This window comes from Thrips palmi, unplaced genomic scaffold (genome assembly GCF_012932325.1).
Source record: "Thrips palmi isolate BJ-2018 unplaced genomic scaffold, TpBJ-2018v1 HiC_scaffold_4, whole genome shotgun sequence".
NCBI classification, from domain to species: domain Eukaryota; kingdom Metazoa; phylum Arthropoda; class Insecta; order Thysanoptera; family Thripidae; genus Thrips; species Thrips palmi.
Genome location: NW_023144631.1, coordinates 14928970 through 14943585, shown reverse-complemented (window position 1 = coordinate 14943585; position 14616 = coordinate 14928970). Strand labels below are relative to the sequence as shown.

At 42.4% G+C, this 14616-nt stretch overlaps 2 protein-coding genes across 3 annotated transcripts; both read left to right on the top strand.

The window, feature by feature from the left end:
- The first annotated feature begins 1038 nt into the window (after window positions 1-1038).
- On the top strand, window positions 1039-8111 carry LOC117649077. 2 transcript variants are annotated; one of them, XM_034391487.1, is made up of 5 exons: window positions 1039-1098; window positions 1231-1332; window positions 1645-1838; window positions 1996-2097; window positions 7983-8111. In XM_034391487.1, the coding sequence occupies exons 3-5, from the start codon at window positions 1804-1806 to the stop codon at window positions 8101-8103; spliced, it is 258 nt and encodes an 85-aa protein (XP_034247378.1). In that variant the 5' UTR covers window positions 1039-1098; window positions 1231-1332; window positions 1645-1803; the 3' UTR covers window positions 8104-8111. The 2 variants fall into 2 exon arrangements, with proteins under 2 accessions (XP_034247378.1, XP_034247377.1); XM_034391486.1 differs by having other exon boundaries at window positions 1645-1892.
- A 3985-nt stretch (window positions 8112-12096) lies between these two features.
- Window positions 12097-14616, top strand: LOC117649913 (zinc finger BED domain-containing protein 1-like). Its single transcript, XM_034393099.1, has 3 exons — window positions 12097-12425; window positions 12518-14220; window positions 14311-14616. Exons 1-3 carry the CDS (start codon window positions 12128-12130, stop codon window positions 14614-14616), a joined length of 2307 nt encoding a protein of 768 aa, XP_034248990.1. The 5' UTR covers window positions 12097-12127.

Sequence of the window (14616 nt, the reverse complement as noted above, 5' to 3'; positions counted from 1 at the left end):
CCTGTCCTGTCAACTCATCTAACTAATGGCATCAAACTGTAAACATATGGGAATGACAACACGAGGATCTGCTGCCGTTGTTTTGAAATCTTTCGTATATTTACAAGGTAGGTTTACGCCAGACCGCGTCTTGTCGTAACAGGCTTCGCGATGTCTCGCGGCCTGTTCCTCCAATCCGCGCCTGGCGTACCTACCTTGGCCTGCGGCGCTAGCCTGCCTTCGGCAGGCATTGGCTTGTCCATCGTCGGTTACTTCTTACGTGTTGCATGCTGTGGGGCTCCGCCCCCCAGACCCCCCTTAATTCTAGAAAGAGTTGCTTAATCTACAGATAACACGATCTGGCCCCTTGTAACTTTTTAACTTGTCGAGGTTGGGGAGCTCCCCCCCCCAGACCCCCTTTCTTCAAGACAGAAGTGATCTGCCTGCAGAAAACTCGATTTTTCGCCGTTTTTTGGGTGTTTTTCGGCTATAAAAACTGAACCACTTGAGCTAGGATGGTGAAATTTCGCGTGTGCCGAGCCAAGGACATACCTCATAAGCCTGCAAAATCTCAGCCAGATCGGCTGAGCCGTTCAGGAGGAGTAGTGTACACACACAGACAGACACACAGACAGACAGACAGGAAAAATTTTTCAACCCCACTGGAGTAACAGGCTTCGCTATCGCTCAGCCAAAAATCAATGCTCCCTAGTGTTGGGACCTCTCTTTGTACGTGTTTGTTTTGTTGTGTATGCATTATAATTTTTTGTTTTGTTTTTTTGTCTGCAGGAGTACTCTGCCTCATATGTATGACTGTATGGAAAGGTGGTCCATTTATTCCTTTTCCCTGTCCCGTGTGGAGGTGTCAGGATGACTCAACCCAAACCCTTTGGGTGGATTGGCAAAGTGAGTTTTGTCATTCAAAGTGTAGATTCCTCTCTTGTGTGTTTGAACCACAGTGCCCTTTGTGTGGAAAATTTATTTGGAAAGGGCTTTGCTTAGTTCATTTAAATGAAAAAGTGTCTTCCTTTGTGCTTCAGCTCTGGAAAGAAATCAGCATACAGCTCGGTCATTACAGGAATTGCCGACCAGTAGCAAAAGTCAGACGCACTCATTGAGGTTGGTCCACATTTATTATTCATACCTCTGGTGTATTCATGTTGGGCAAAGTGTTGAATGGGTTCTTTCTGATATACAGTGTGCTTGGATGTGTATGCATTATAATTTTTTGTTTTGTTTTTTTGTCTGCAGGAGTACTCTGCCTACGGTGAAAGGTGAGGCCAGAGGTTCAACGGAGAATCATCGGAAACCTGTGTGTCATATTCATTGGCCATTATTCAAGCGCTTGTGTAGGTAAATGTTATTTAGAATATACCTAGATCAAACTGTCACTTTTTCCCGTAAAACAGGAAGCCAGTGGCATCTCTGATGAGAGCATGAGTGCATTGTTTACACATCATCCTATTCCACCATCCTCTGGTGATTGTCACCCCATTTATGATCTGCTTTTCTCATGCTAGGGTTCCTTTTCTAATTTTGACTTCAGTTGATTCTGAGGGAATATAAAAGGAAATATGGGAGAGGGTTTCTAGCTTTGATATACTATCGGATTGCTTTCTCACCTTCTTGTGTTTGTAACAAAGTCTGTTTTGGTTTTTATTGCAGCTCTGAACAAAACCCAACACGGTGAAACTGACTCATCTGCTCCAATGTGCTTCCGATGCCTCTCAACTCTCTTCAGCCGTTTCCCTTTGGAAAAGTCAATGGATTTAGAAGTGTTCCAGACCTGGTGGAAGGTGTTAAAAAAATTACCGTATCAATGAGATGATCTCCCTGTTGTTTTTATTTTTGTATCAAAGGTGCGTCTCATTGTGGGAAAGCATAAGAATTTCATTCATTGAAGCCAGTGCATTGTGAGTGCTATTGGATAGTTGTTAGCATAATATGAAAACAAACAGACCAGGAAGAGTAGGCTATTGTTGTGCTGGAAGTGACACATACATTTTAATTTTGCAGGAATCAAAGTAGCTTGGCTTGGGTGGATCAGCCCAAATGCTCTTGTTATTTTGTTCATGTGGTGGAATCGGGAGGCTGCAACTGTCCGTCTGCTACTCACCGGTCAGTTAAGAATCTGCATTTTGTGTTTGATATTTTTTGCATCTTTGAACAATCTTACTTGCCTGCTCCCATCTGCTTTGATGCCTCTCAACTTTTCTCAGCCCTCCAAGAGTTGCAGAACTACTGCAATGTTAAATTCAAAAGTTTATTAGTTATTCTATCTGGGAATGTCAAAGGGATGGATAAGCCCGAGTCAAAAGTTAGTTGTTGTTGCGAACTGCCTTCGCATAGGTGTTATCTTTAGTTTAGAACTGCTCTCTCTGCTTTCTCTCTGAAAGATGAAACCGTCAATCAAAAGCAGGCATGTCAACGGTGAAAAAACTTTCTACCTTCTAAATTTTAATGTCATTTTTCGGGGTTTTGTTTTTATTAGGAACTGCAAGCCCAGGAAGCAATAGGCTGAGAGGCAACTTCTGTTGGTGTCTAGCCACTCACATGTGTTCTAAGCATGGATGGCTTCAGGATGGCTCCATTGTTCCATTTTTTTGTCTGAATTATGTTGAGTCTTTTCTTCTCCTTCTCTCTCCCCCTCTCCCTTTTATTCATTTTTCCCCTTTGTTTTAGAGCAGAGCTATGCTGGGTACTCTCTAAATGATATGATAAACAATCGTAAGATCTCGCAAGAAACATAAACATAAAATATGTTGGTGTTACAATGAATCGTGTTGCATGCTGAGGTATAATGTATATTCTTCCAATGAGGGGACTGTAGACCGGCTCAAATTTCCCGAAGGTTCGAAATGTCGATGCGCGGAAACGGAATTCGGTTCCTTTTCGGATTCTAAGACTCTGAGAATTTTTTGGGATTTTTGAGGTCACCGGAAGTGGTCCCGCACGGCAGGGTAAGTTAGGCGCACTGCTAAATGATAGACCAGCAGTAAAGCGGCCTTAATATTCATTTTACGGGCATATTCCATGAAACAAAAGTTGTCAGAAATGGTCAAATTAGTAAAAATATGGAATGTCTGATTTCAACAACTCAAAATTTGCAATCTGGGTGCCTACCTGTAAGGGGTAACTGGCGTCTATTTTATCTCGGAACCCCAAGAGAAGTGGATCAAGACAGAAACACTGTTAAAAAAGTTATGAATTTTCAAAGCAATTTTGATGACAATTTTCCGAACACGGATATGAATTTTACAAACATTGCAGTTTTCATAACTTGATGCGAAAATTCGAAACAATTTCGTAAAATTGACAATTGTTGGTAATTTTAAAACCATGTTCTGAAAGTTGCGAATCTTAAATGTTGATTTTGAGCACAAATTTTGAGATGGCCTCAGTAAATACACGCACAACTGATCCAAATTATTTCCCCATTAATTGAATAAATTATGATTAATTGCGAATTATGTAAAATTATTACAAATTATTGGTAATTATTCCAAAACAAATAAAATAATGAAAATATTATTGAAATTGTCCGGAAGGACGATCATGCTCCGTAGCGACGCCCGAGCAGCGGCAAGCTTAGGTGGCTTTGGGTTGTGTCAAGCTGGATGATCACAGACGTGGATTTATTCAACTCATTGACACGAGGCTAATGGCCTGGTATGACAAATTAAGTGCTGCTCTGAAATCCACGGTTGAGGCTACGTTAGTCGATTTGAGAATTTACGCAACCACAACATCTGTCGTCTGCTAGCGGACTTCACCGCTACAAACACCACAAACCATCACTTCCTCTTTGGAAAATTGATAAGCATTCAATATTTCCATAACGGCACTAGTAGCCAAAGAATGTGACGTCACGTTTGTTTTCACCAAGGGGTTACCCACTCAAATTTTTAGCGTACACAGGATTCGTGATTACCAAAATTACCTTGATTACCAGGATACCAAGATTCCCGGGTTCCCAGGATTACCTAATGTTACTATGATCCCAAAAGATTCCCACGATTACCAAGCGATTACCATGATTACCCAATGATTACCATGATTGCTCAGCGATAACAATGTCTATCAGCATTCTTGGATAATAACACTTTCACTTGAATGGCTCGTCTCTGGAAACAGAGCTACTGCAAAAAAGCATAGTGTATTTCCCGGCCATAGCCCCCCATAGGAGCCAAGGTGATGAGAAGTGACGGTGTTGCGCGATTTCGTCTGCTTGGTTTCTTGGAGTTGGTACAAGATTCTGGCGTGGTCGGGCGTAAGAGAAGTTTATTTTGCCGCCATTCCACCCCTGACTTCTAAAGAGACTAAGTTAAAACAAGTTCCATTTTTTGGTTAAATTTGAAAAATGCAAACAAAAAATAATTCTTTAAAAAAATATAGTGGGAGGCAACTTCTTTGAGAGTCCTCTAAAGTAGTATCTTTATCAGCAATTTTTTTGGATAGGAAAATAATAGTAAATTTTAGTTCACAAAAAATTTAAAATGTGGCACGAGAACGCAATACCCGACACGCCTTGGGTGGGGGGCTTCGGGTCACTTCAGTGTCCGGGGAAGACACCTCCCCGAGCAGGGACTATGTCGGCCTCCACTCCACACTGGTGCCTTGCGAGTCTAATCGGTGGCCTACCTTGCCATTGCCATTACTATTAACGGCTAACCACACATGATCGTATGCCATTTCGGGCCCGACACATGCCCGCTGCACTGCGGGCGTTAGACTCCCCCCCACAGTTGCGATTTCTAAGATTCTCACACGATTACTACGATTACTACAAGATTTACTCACGATTACTATGATTACTACAAGATTACCACGATTACCAAGATTACCGAGATTACCACGATTACCCATGATTACCGAGTCAGTGTACACAGGATTACCTCAGTGGGTAACCCCTTGGTTTTCACGTGAAAACGGCGATGTTAGTTTGAGCGTGACAAACGGTGAAAATCAACATTCAAACGAATGTGACACACCGCACCGCTTTGTCACATTACTTCGGGTGTGACATGCAATCAGCTTTCAAACTGTCACATTAAAACGTGACACATGGTACCCAAGTACACATGTCGTGTCACATCCAAACGAATGTGACACCCATGTACTGTCACGTTCGTTTGAATGTGTAATGCACCGTTATGGAAATATTGGATGCTTCTCAATTTCCCAAATACATAGTGATGGTTCGTGGTGTTTATAGCGGTGAAGTCCGCTAGCAGACGACAGATGTTGCGGTTGCGTAAATTCTCATACCGTGGATTTCAGAGCAGCACTTAATTTGTCATACCAGGTGATTAGCCTCGTGTCGATGACTTCAATAAATCCACGTCGGTGATCGTCCTGCTCGACACAACCCAAATCAACATAAGCTTGCCGCTGCTCGGGCGTCGCTACGGAGCATGATCGTCCTTCCGGACAATTTCAATATTATTTTCATTATTTTATTTGTTTTGGAATAATTACCAATAATTTGTAATAATTTTACATAATTCACAATTAATCATAATTTATTCAATTAATGGGGAAATAATTTGGATCAGGTGTGCGTGTATTTACTGAGCCATCCCCCAAATTTTGAGCACACAGTAATTTTCCGAATCCGATTGTAAATTTCATAACTAGCTCAAGAGGCGTGGCCAAGGGGCGCTGGTAGAGTCATCAGGTAGCTGACTCTCCGCCTCCCGTGGGACGTGGTAGCACAGCGGTAAAGAGCGTGCATCACAAGTCAAAGATCCCGGGTTCGAAACCCGCTGATCAAAAGCAGAATCGGTTCAATAAAAAGCATAAGGCCGCTTGGGTGTTCATATACATGAACACTTAGTTGTCCTTTTGCTTAACTGCTCTAAAATGACCTCGCAAACGCGAATTTGAATTTTCATAACATGATATGAATTTTCATAACGTGATTGTAAAACAATTTACAATCATTTTTAATTTTAGTTTTCATAACAATTGTTTGTGAAAAAAAATGCCAACCAATGTTATGAAAATTACAACTGGTTTTTTTAACAGTGAAACAATCGATTTAACCCTTCTGGTGGTGCTAATTTGAGTGCCCAATCTTCTTCTGGTCTAACGGATCAATTGGGGGCCTTTAATAAGTATTGTCTTGTTTGCGTTTGGGCGCCCGGTTTGTGGAAAAGCTAGTTTTCTTTTTGTTTCACTCGATTTCGGAATAGTCAATCGCGGAGATATTAAACGCGCGAGAACTTAAAAGAGAAGACCGGACGGACAGGCCTTTAGCCTTTGAAGTCTAAAACATAATCCTGAACAAGATTACTTTCATTGTGACTTACATTTCCCTATCTCCAACCGACCTTTACTGAAATGTTGTGCCTGCGATGAAAGTTAGCGATATGATTACTTTGCTTCATCAACGCACATTCGCATGGACCAGGTCCGACCAGGTCGAAACTCATTTCGCAAGAGCTTATTTCAGTCTGAGAGATTCATCCTACTCCGGACTTTTTGTTTCGACCAATAGATTGATCGCCACGAGCCTGAACTCATTTGAGTTTACTCCTAGGGCACAACTGAGTACATTCCTTTGTTAGTGTGTTGAATTGAGTACTACCCGCCCGTGGTTGCACCCTGAAGAGTGCGTATTAAATCTATTTAATACGCACTCTTCAGGGTGCAACCACCAAGTGCATAGACTTTTAACTTTCCTAAGCAGATTCAGAATAGGACGAGCTTTTCGTTAAACAAACCCTTCTCATCAAAAACTGTCGTAAAAACTCGCTTGGCGCGTTACCCTTTACGAACTGATATGGCGGTCTCAAATTTAAATGTGGCAGACTGTACCTGAGCTGACACCTTACTCCCAGGTAGCGCAGTGTTCAGTTCATTGATGAATTGCACCAATAGATGTATACTAACTTTAATAGAAAACGACACGTACGTTACTCCCCCATCAAACACTCAAAAACTAACAGTTTGCGCCCTATGTAGACTTTCCTCGCAGTGTCCCGGATCACCGCGCTCCAGCAGCCCTTCGCCGAGTGGCTTTGTCGCGGTCCTAGTATCCGCGCTATTACTATAGCAGGGATTGAACCTTCGGAAATCACCGAGTAAAACAAAAAAAAAAAACAGCTTAGCCACAATCTGGGCGCTCAAACGCAAACAAGACAATGCTCATTAAAGGCCCCCAATTAATCCGTTACACCAGAAGGAAATTAGGCACTCAAAATAGCACCACCAGAAGGGCCAAATCGATTGTCGAACAGTTTTTCGCCTTGATCCACTTCATTATGGAGTTCTGAGCTAAAATAGACGCCGGTTACCTCTTACAGGTAGACACCCAGAGTGCAAATTTTGAGTTTTTGAAATCAGACATTTCATATTTTTACTAATTTGACCATTTCTGACAACTTTTGTTTCATGGAATATGCCCGTGAAATGAATATTAAGGCCGCTTTACTGCTGGTCTATCATTTAGCAGTGCGCCTAACTTACCCTGCCGTGCGGGACCACTTCCGGTGACCTCAAAAATCCCAAAAAATTCTCAGAGTCTTAGAATCCGAAAAGGAACCGAATTTCGTTTCCGCGCATCGACATTTCGAACCTTCGGGAAATTTGAGCCGGTCTGGGGACTGTCAGGAACTGAGGATGCACCGGTAAAACTGAAGCGTAGTTGTATGCTTGATTCAAGCATACAACTACGCTTGAAGACTTTACGCTTGATGTCAAGCGTAGAGAGGAAATTCTCCCATGCATTTAGATAGGCGTGAGAGGGGCAAAATGGAGAACTATGCTTGAAGCCAAGCGTAGTTCTACTACGCTTGACGAAAGGCGTAAAACTACGCTTGAGTTCTACCAGTGTGAATGCTCTCTTACTCATCGTTGCCATCCTCTTCAATATATGCTGTGAAAATTTTTTTTAGGGCACACCCAGACCAGTTTTGGTTTACATCTTCAAGTCCCTTATGACCTAATTGCTCTGCTCTTATCTTTCCTGTCACTCAAATCCTTCTTGAATCTGTTTCCAGTTCTCTTCACACTTTGCTCCGGTCGACTTCTGACCCTGAAGAAGATAAATCATCAACCAAGATTCGACTCTCAGTCGCAGAGGAACATTCAGAAGGGCTTGAAGGAAAGAAGATTGTCTGAAAATTTTTGATGGGACCATATTGTTTGTATTGACTGTGTGTTTATGCAATAAATCTTACTGGAATGTTTCTGAGTTGCTCACTCCTTCTCCCTTCTATCTTCATTGTTAGATAGGTAACTTATCATGGTGATGCCCTTACAGTAGTCAATGGCCTGCCATTCGACCTTCTAACGATTCCATTTCTTACACGACTACCATTGCCTCAGATTGGCGGAACAGTCAAGTGTGGGTTCATGCGATGCTTAGGTGTATGAAGCCTAGCAGGGTCAGACATGCGTTCAAATGCCATACCCACTGGATAGCTTAGAAACAGCCACATGTGGCACAGGGAAGGCAAAAACTTGGCCAAAATCTGGAACGCTATAGTCATTTATTAACAGCCAAAGTCAAATCATAGTACGAACATACAACATTAAAAATTATGGACCATAATTTGACATAACATCATAACATTATGGAGAGCTCTAAAGTATAAACAATAATAGCTTAGAAACAGCCACATGTGGCACAGGGAAGGCAAAAACTTGGCCAAAATCTGGAAAGCTATAGTCATTTATAAACAGCCAAAGTCAAATCATAGTACGAACATACAACATTAAAAATTATGGACCATTATTTGACATAACATCATAACATTAGGGAGAGCTCTAAAGTATAAACAATAATAGGGTCAAATAGCTTAATATACACCTATACACCTGACTTCACACAAAAAGAATCTAAGTTTGTAATGTTCATAGCATGAACATTTGTCATTCATCATAAAAAATCAGTAAAAATTTGCGAGAAATGAAGAAAGTGGGCTGCCAAAGCATAGCAGATAAGGAACAGATACAGTACCCAAAGGAGCAGACAAATAAAGCTGATCATGACATATTAAGCCCTGCGAAAAACAGTATACTGAAGTTGCCTATCAAATGACAAACCGCAGTTAGGAACAGGACATGAGCTCTAAAGTATAAAAAATAAAAGGGTCAAATAGCTTAATAAACACCTATACACCTGACTTCACACGAAAAAGAATCTAAGTTTAAATAAAAAATCAGTAAAAATTAGCGAGAAATGAAGAAAGTGGGCTGCCAAAGCATAGCAGATAAGGAACAGATACAGTACTCAAAGGAGCAGACAAATAAAGCTGATCATGACATATTATGCCCTGCGAAAAACAGTATACTGAAGTTGCCTATCAAATGGCAAACCGCAGTTAGGAACAGGACATATACCGTTCACTGAGTCTACACACATGGTACACAAGCCGTGGCCGCAATGGACTACCCCATCAGTTTCCAGGCGGCACGCATTGCCTTCATTGGAGTTGGTAGCGGGTCTTAGGAAAGATGGTGGCGGCGCTGCAGCTGCAGGTGCTGGCACCGCAGCGGCCGCTGCCGCAGCAGCCAGCATCCTGTTGCGGACCGTCACTGGTCCTGGAGGTCGTCCACGCCCCCTGGTAGCAGCAGGCCTTTGGTATGGAGTTCGAAGATGCTGAGCTGCCAGACCCTCCCAGGGATTGAATCGAGGGCCAACTGCAAGGAGAGAAAACCATAAAATAAATTAAAATGCTTCAGGAAGTTCTTGTGGGGTCAAAATGCATACATAGGTGTGATAAAATTTGTATGCACATAATTGCAACAGATCATCCCTCAAAGCTCCACATAGCTTTCCTGGACATGAGCTAAATTAAGGTTAATAAAAGTGACAATTTTTAGCAGCACTCAAAGTTGCCTCTGTTACTGGATTGTCCAACAGCAATAAGATCTGATATAAATGCGATGCTGTTTCTCTAAAGAACATTTTTCAGTGATGGCAACATTGTACTTACATCGTGGAGAGGCAGGTGCTGGAGGGGGGGGGGGGGGCAGGTTCAATTGCTGAGGTTGTCCAATCACCTCCCGCAACAATTCTACAGAGTTGCGGTTTAAAGTTCCTGTAGAGCAGAAGGGATAATGTTAACAAGATTACATACACAAAAAAATAAATGTTAAGACCTGGGAGAATTCATTAATCGTGAAGGAGTTGCCACAAATAAGTAATTGAGTCTGACTTTCGAGGCTCTGGACTTTAGTTTCAGTTCGCAAGATGATTGTATCCCAGGTACAAATATTTTAAGTTCCCAGTGATAATAATCTAAAGTTCCCAGTGCTATACATTATTTATCAGTGCAGGACTCATGTTGGCTCTTCCCTTCATCATAGCGCTAATGAAAGCTACTCTGGAACTAAATGGGAACAGGCTCTCATTCGACAACATTGAGGTGGAAATGAAACAATGAGATGTTGCCCTGCTTAATGGGCTTACTGGCCCAAAAATTAACAAGGCTGACGTATTTTATTTACATGACATGATCGCAAGTTACCCCAATGTTCCACTGGTGCAGGTACACAGATATAATGGTTCAGGTTCTCTCTGAAGACCAGCATTACAAGAATTGATGGGGAAACCCTCGAAAACTAGCTTAACTGGTTCTGCGAAGCTAAAAACATCAAGACGCAGTCCCATTCCATTCAAAAGGAAGACTTACCAAACAGATTGATGTTTATCACGCTTGGGCTCACAGGGTTCGCACCACCAACGGCAGCGCCGACTGCAGCCCCTCCTTCCTCGGTGGGTGGTGGAGTTGGCGGCTGAGCTTCAGGGTCGTCCACGTCCTCCTCTGAAAATAAGAAACATAGGAGATGCAAACACTAAACTACTAGCCCTGAGCAACGTTGCCCGGCCGCGAGGAGGCGGTGACGGCGCCGTTGTTATGTGGCGGCTAGGTTATGAACTTCACAATTCGATTGAAATTCAAACTGAGAAATCTCATTAAGCATCGCTGAACAGCGCAAGAAGCATTCGGGAAAAGGGGATTCTGAAACAGTGGATTCGGCTTGGACTCGATTGCATGACGCCATGACAGGCCATGCCAGACGCTGAATCTAAAGAGGCGTTGAAAGCATTGAACTCCCCGGCAGTAGCAGTCAATCCGGACTAAAAGAGGGCGAGGCAATTCTGAGGACTTACGAAACTGATTGTGGGTGTCCACCATGGTGAAGAAACAAGGATCGGCGAAGGCAGATAGGTCAGAGTCAGAGACAGAGCAGGCAGTACGCAACGTGCAACGGTTAGCGACGAAATGGGAAGAGGAGCGCAAGCCGGAACCGGAAGCAGGGAGCTAAAGACTGAAAGGGGTAGTGGGGGCGAGGGCTCGTTCGAATGTTCGAATCGAGTGGTGCGAAGTGACCACTAGATTTCAACAAGTGGTCAGAGATTTCAGACTCCACTCGCGAGATATAATATTACATGGCCGACACTGGCGAATATGTGCCGTTTAATTTCTGGGAAGATTCAGACCGGAAGTCCCGCATTAAACTGGAAAAACAAAAGTGTATCGCCTGGATGTTTGCTGAGCGGTGGTGGGGCTATCATGGTCACGGTGAAGGTAGCTGACCGCTGCCTACTCTACCCCCACCACTCACAAAATAGCCCCCACTACAGCCTGGCGTTGCCACGCGATTAGGGGTGTGCGAATTGTTCGAAATCGAATCGAATCGAATCTGCGTAGTTTCGATTCGCTCACGGAATCGACGATTCGATACCGAAACATTCGAAAAATCGAATCAACGCGTTTCGTCTTCGAATCAGCTGTCCTTCGCCCTGCCATTTGGATTTTCGCGCCTCTCCATGCCTGTGGAGTTTCTCATAAGGGAACCGCTAACTTTCTCATACCCAGCCCGCTTTTTGGCATTCCACCTCTTCTCCCTCCACTCTCCCCTCCTCCCCTCCCCCCCTACAGTGTACTGGTGGTTAACGACGCTTTCGCGCCAAGAAGGGCGCCGAAAAGTTTAGACTATTTTCTAATCTTTTATCAGGTACGTGTTTCCTGTGAATGAAATTTAACTTTTTTCTTGGAACTTGAAGCATTGCGTGAAAGATATGCTGGAGTTTGAAATGTGTTTACGAGGGCAGTAATGTTCTCTGTCGCGAGAAGGAGGTTGGGTTCCTCTAGCTTGTTGCAACTTGAAAAATTGCTTGTTTTCAGATAGGATGACTAGCTCGTCGTTAGTTCCAATCATATCTGATAATGAAGATGAAGGGAACCTTGAAGATGACCCTGTGGATCTTGAACCAGCTGAAATTTTTGATGATGTGTTTCCAACTGACAATGCATCTGCAGAACCAAGAAGAAAGAAAGTGACACTACTTGATCATTTTAAAAGTGCTTCCACTACTGAAAATGAGGAACAGAGTACTTCCACCACTGAGGAGGCACAAGAACACAGGAATGCTCAAAACAATACTCGTGTGAAAGATGGTCCGTCACAGAGTACCAGTGCACAGTCAGGTAAAGATATGATGGTAAATTAATGAACAGGTTTTTTTAAGTTCACATTTTTGTTTTGTATTAATTTTATCTTAATTTATCTTTCTATGTAGACTGCACCTTGACTCCAGAGGAACAAGCTATGGTTGATGCATCCGGATCACTTGTGTGGAATTATTTTTCAAAGGACGGAAAGGACTCGGCCAAATGCAAAATTTGTTCTGTGGTGAGGAGCACTCCAACAGGAACAACTAAAACTCTGATCGTTCATTTAACTAGTCATCAAAAGCAATATAGTCAGTATTTAAAATTAATGAAAGCGAGGAAACAGATTCAAGAGGAAAAAAAAACTGAAAGGAGTTTACATGATAAACCACAACAAGTTGTGACTCTGAAAGGAAGGTTTGGCGTACTCCCCTCTTCTTCTAAACGCTCTAAAGACTTGACAAGGGCTGTAGCACTTTGGCTTGCGAAAGGACTTCATGCATACTCTGAAGTTAACGAGCCTGGGTTCCGTCTTCTCATGTACACAGCTGAGCCAAGGTATGTTGTGCCACACCGTACAACCTTTTCAAGAAGCATTATCCCCAAATTATACCAGGAAGAAAAAGAAAAACAGAGAAAATTCATTGAAAGCATACTGGATTTTATAGAATCCCTTACAATTACTACTGATATGTGGTCATCAAGAGCACAAGATTCATTTTTGGCTTGCACTGTCCAATTTATAGTGCTCAACTTAGCACAAAGTAAATTTGTTCTCAAGCATCTCACCCTTGATTTGATTCCATTCCCTGGCTCTCACACATCAGATCGGATCTGTGAGGCAACTATGGAAATGGTTCGCAATATAGGTGTAAATTGTGAAGAGGTCAAAGTTTACATCATTACTGATAATGCATCTAATATGGTAGCTGCCCTAGCAGAGCCCAGCCTGCAGAAATCTTTGAACCCAAAAATTGCACCTATTCTCAGAGAATCTAGGGAGTGGACTGATCATTTACGATGCACTGATCATACGCTGCAGCTTGTAATAGGAGATGCCAGAAAAGAAATCGGTTTCAATACTATCATTGAGAAAGTGGTATCCATAGTGAACAGGTACAGCTATAGCAATGTTGCCAAGGAAAATTTGAAGAAAAAACAAGTGGAAACTAAAACAGTTCAACACTCTCTCATCACACATGTTGCAACTCGGTGGAATTCCGAATTTCTTATGATGGATAGGTTCTTGGAACAGAAGACTCCAATTACATTGGAGCTATCTGATGCTGGAGAAGAGAACTTGACTGCCCTACAATGGAAAATGGTAGAAGGGTATGTTGAAGTTTTAAAACCAATTGCAATGTTTACTGCTGACTTGGGGAGTACCAAGCAGCCAACACCGTCCATGGTAATCCCAGTGGTATTTGAAATCAAGAATTGTTTGGAGGATTTTATCAAGAATCCCTCGAATAAAGGGACAGGAGTCACTTTTGCAAGGGCCATTTTGAAACATCTTAACATAAGATTTAATGACTCTGACTATCTGGAAAATCCCCTGTACCAACGGGCAACACTTCTTGATCCACGATTTAAGGATCTTCTGATAGAGGATAAAAGTAAAGCAGTCAATTTACTTGTAACAGCTGCTAAGGAGAAATACAGGCAGAATGTCAGAAGAGGCCGTGTTGAGGCCCAGTCTACACTTCAATCTGATCCTGTTGATGCTCCATCTGAGCCTCATGCCAAGAAAAAAAAATGGGGCCACCTCCAAAAAATTCAAAGGACTGTTGACTCAGAAATATTAGATGTCACCAACATCATCCAAAATGAGGTAAGATAATTTTAATATCACACTTAAAAATGTTTTAAAAAAAGGGTAAAATAATTTTTGTAAAATAAATCCTTTTTTTTTAAATTGCAGGTAAAAACGTACCTTGCTATGCCTCCCATTGATGCTGACAAGGGAGATGCTATATTGTGGTGGGAGTTAAATATGAAAACCTTCCCACATCTTGTTGGCATTGCTGCAGAGTACCTTGGCATCGCAGCAACAGAAATCCAAAGTGAAAGAGATTTCTCTACAGGCAACGATGTAGTAACACCAAACCGTACCAAAGTTTTGACCCAGCATGTGAGACAGATGGTGTTCTTGCATCGGAACTTAGAAGTACCTACTGTACCTGACCATACTGTAGCATCACCATTCCTGGACTCATCTGAGCAGTGA

What these genes read in the sequence shown, in the direction of transcription:
- LOC117649077 (XM_034391486.1), top strand. Translation starts at nt 1,804, where the DNA reads ATGATCTCCCTGTTGTTTTTATTTTTGTATCAAAGGTGCGTCTCATTG. An exon ending in TTCATTGAAGCCAGTGCATT is followed by an intron (nt 1,893 to 1,995) that starts GTGAGTGCTATT and finishes TTAATTTTGCAG; the next exon opens with GAATCAAAGTAGCTTGGCTT. An exon ending in TGTCCGTCTGCTACTCACCG is followed by an intron (nt 2,098 to 7,982) that starts GTCAGTTAAGAA and finishes ATCTGTTTCCAG; the next exon opens with TTCTCTTCACACTTTGCTCC.
- LOC117649913 (XM_034393099.1), top strand. Translation starts at nt 12,128, where the DNA reads ATGACTAGCTCGTCGTTAGTTCCAATCATATCTGATAATGAAGATGAA. An exon ending in GAGTACCAGTGCACAGTCAG is followed by an intron (nt 12,426 to 12,517) that starts GTAAAGATATGA and finishes CTTTCTATGTAG; the next exon opens with ACTGCACCTTGACTCCAGAG. An exon ending in CCAACATCATCCAAAATGAG is followed by an intron (nt 14,221 to 14,310) that starts GTAAGATAATTT and finishes TTTAAATTGCAG; the next exon opens with GTAAAAACGTACCTTGCTAT.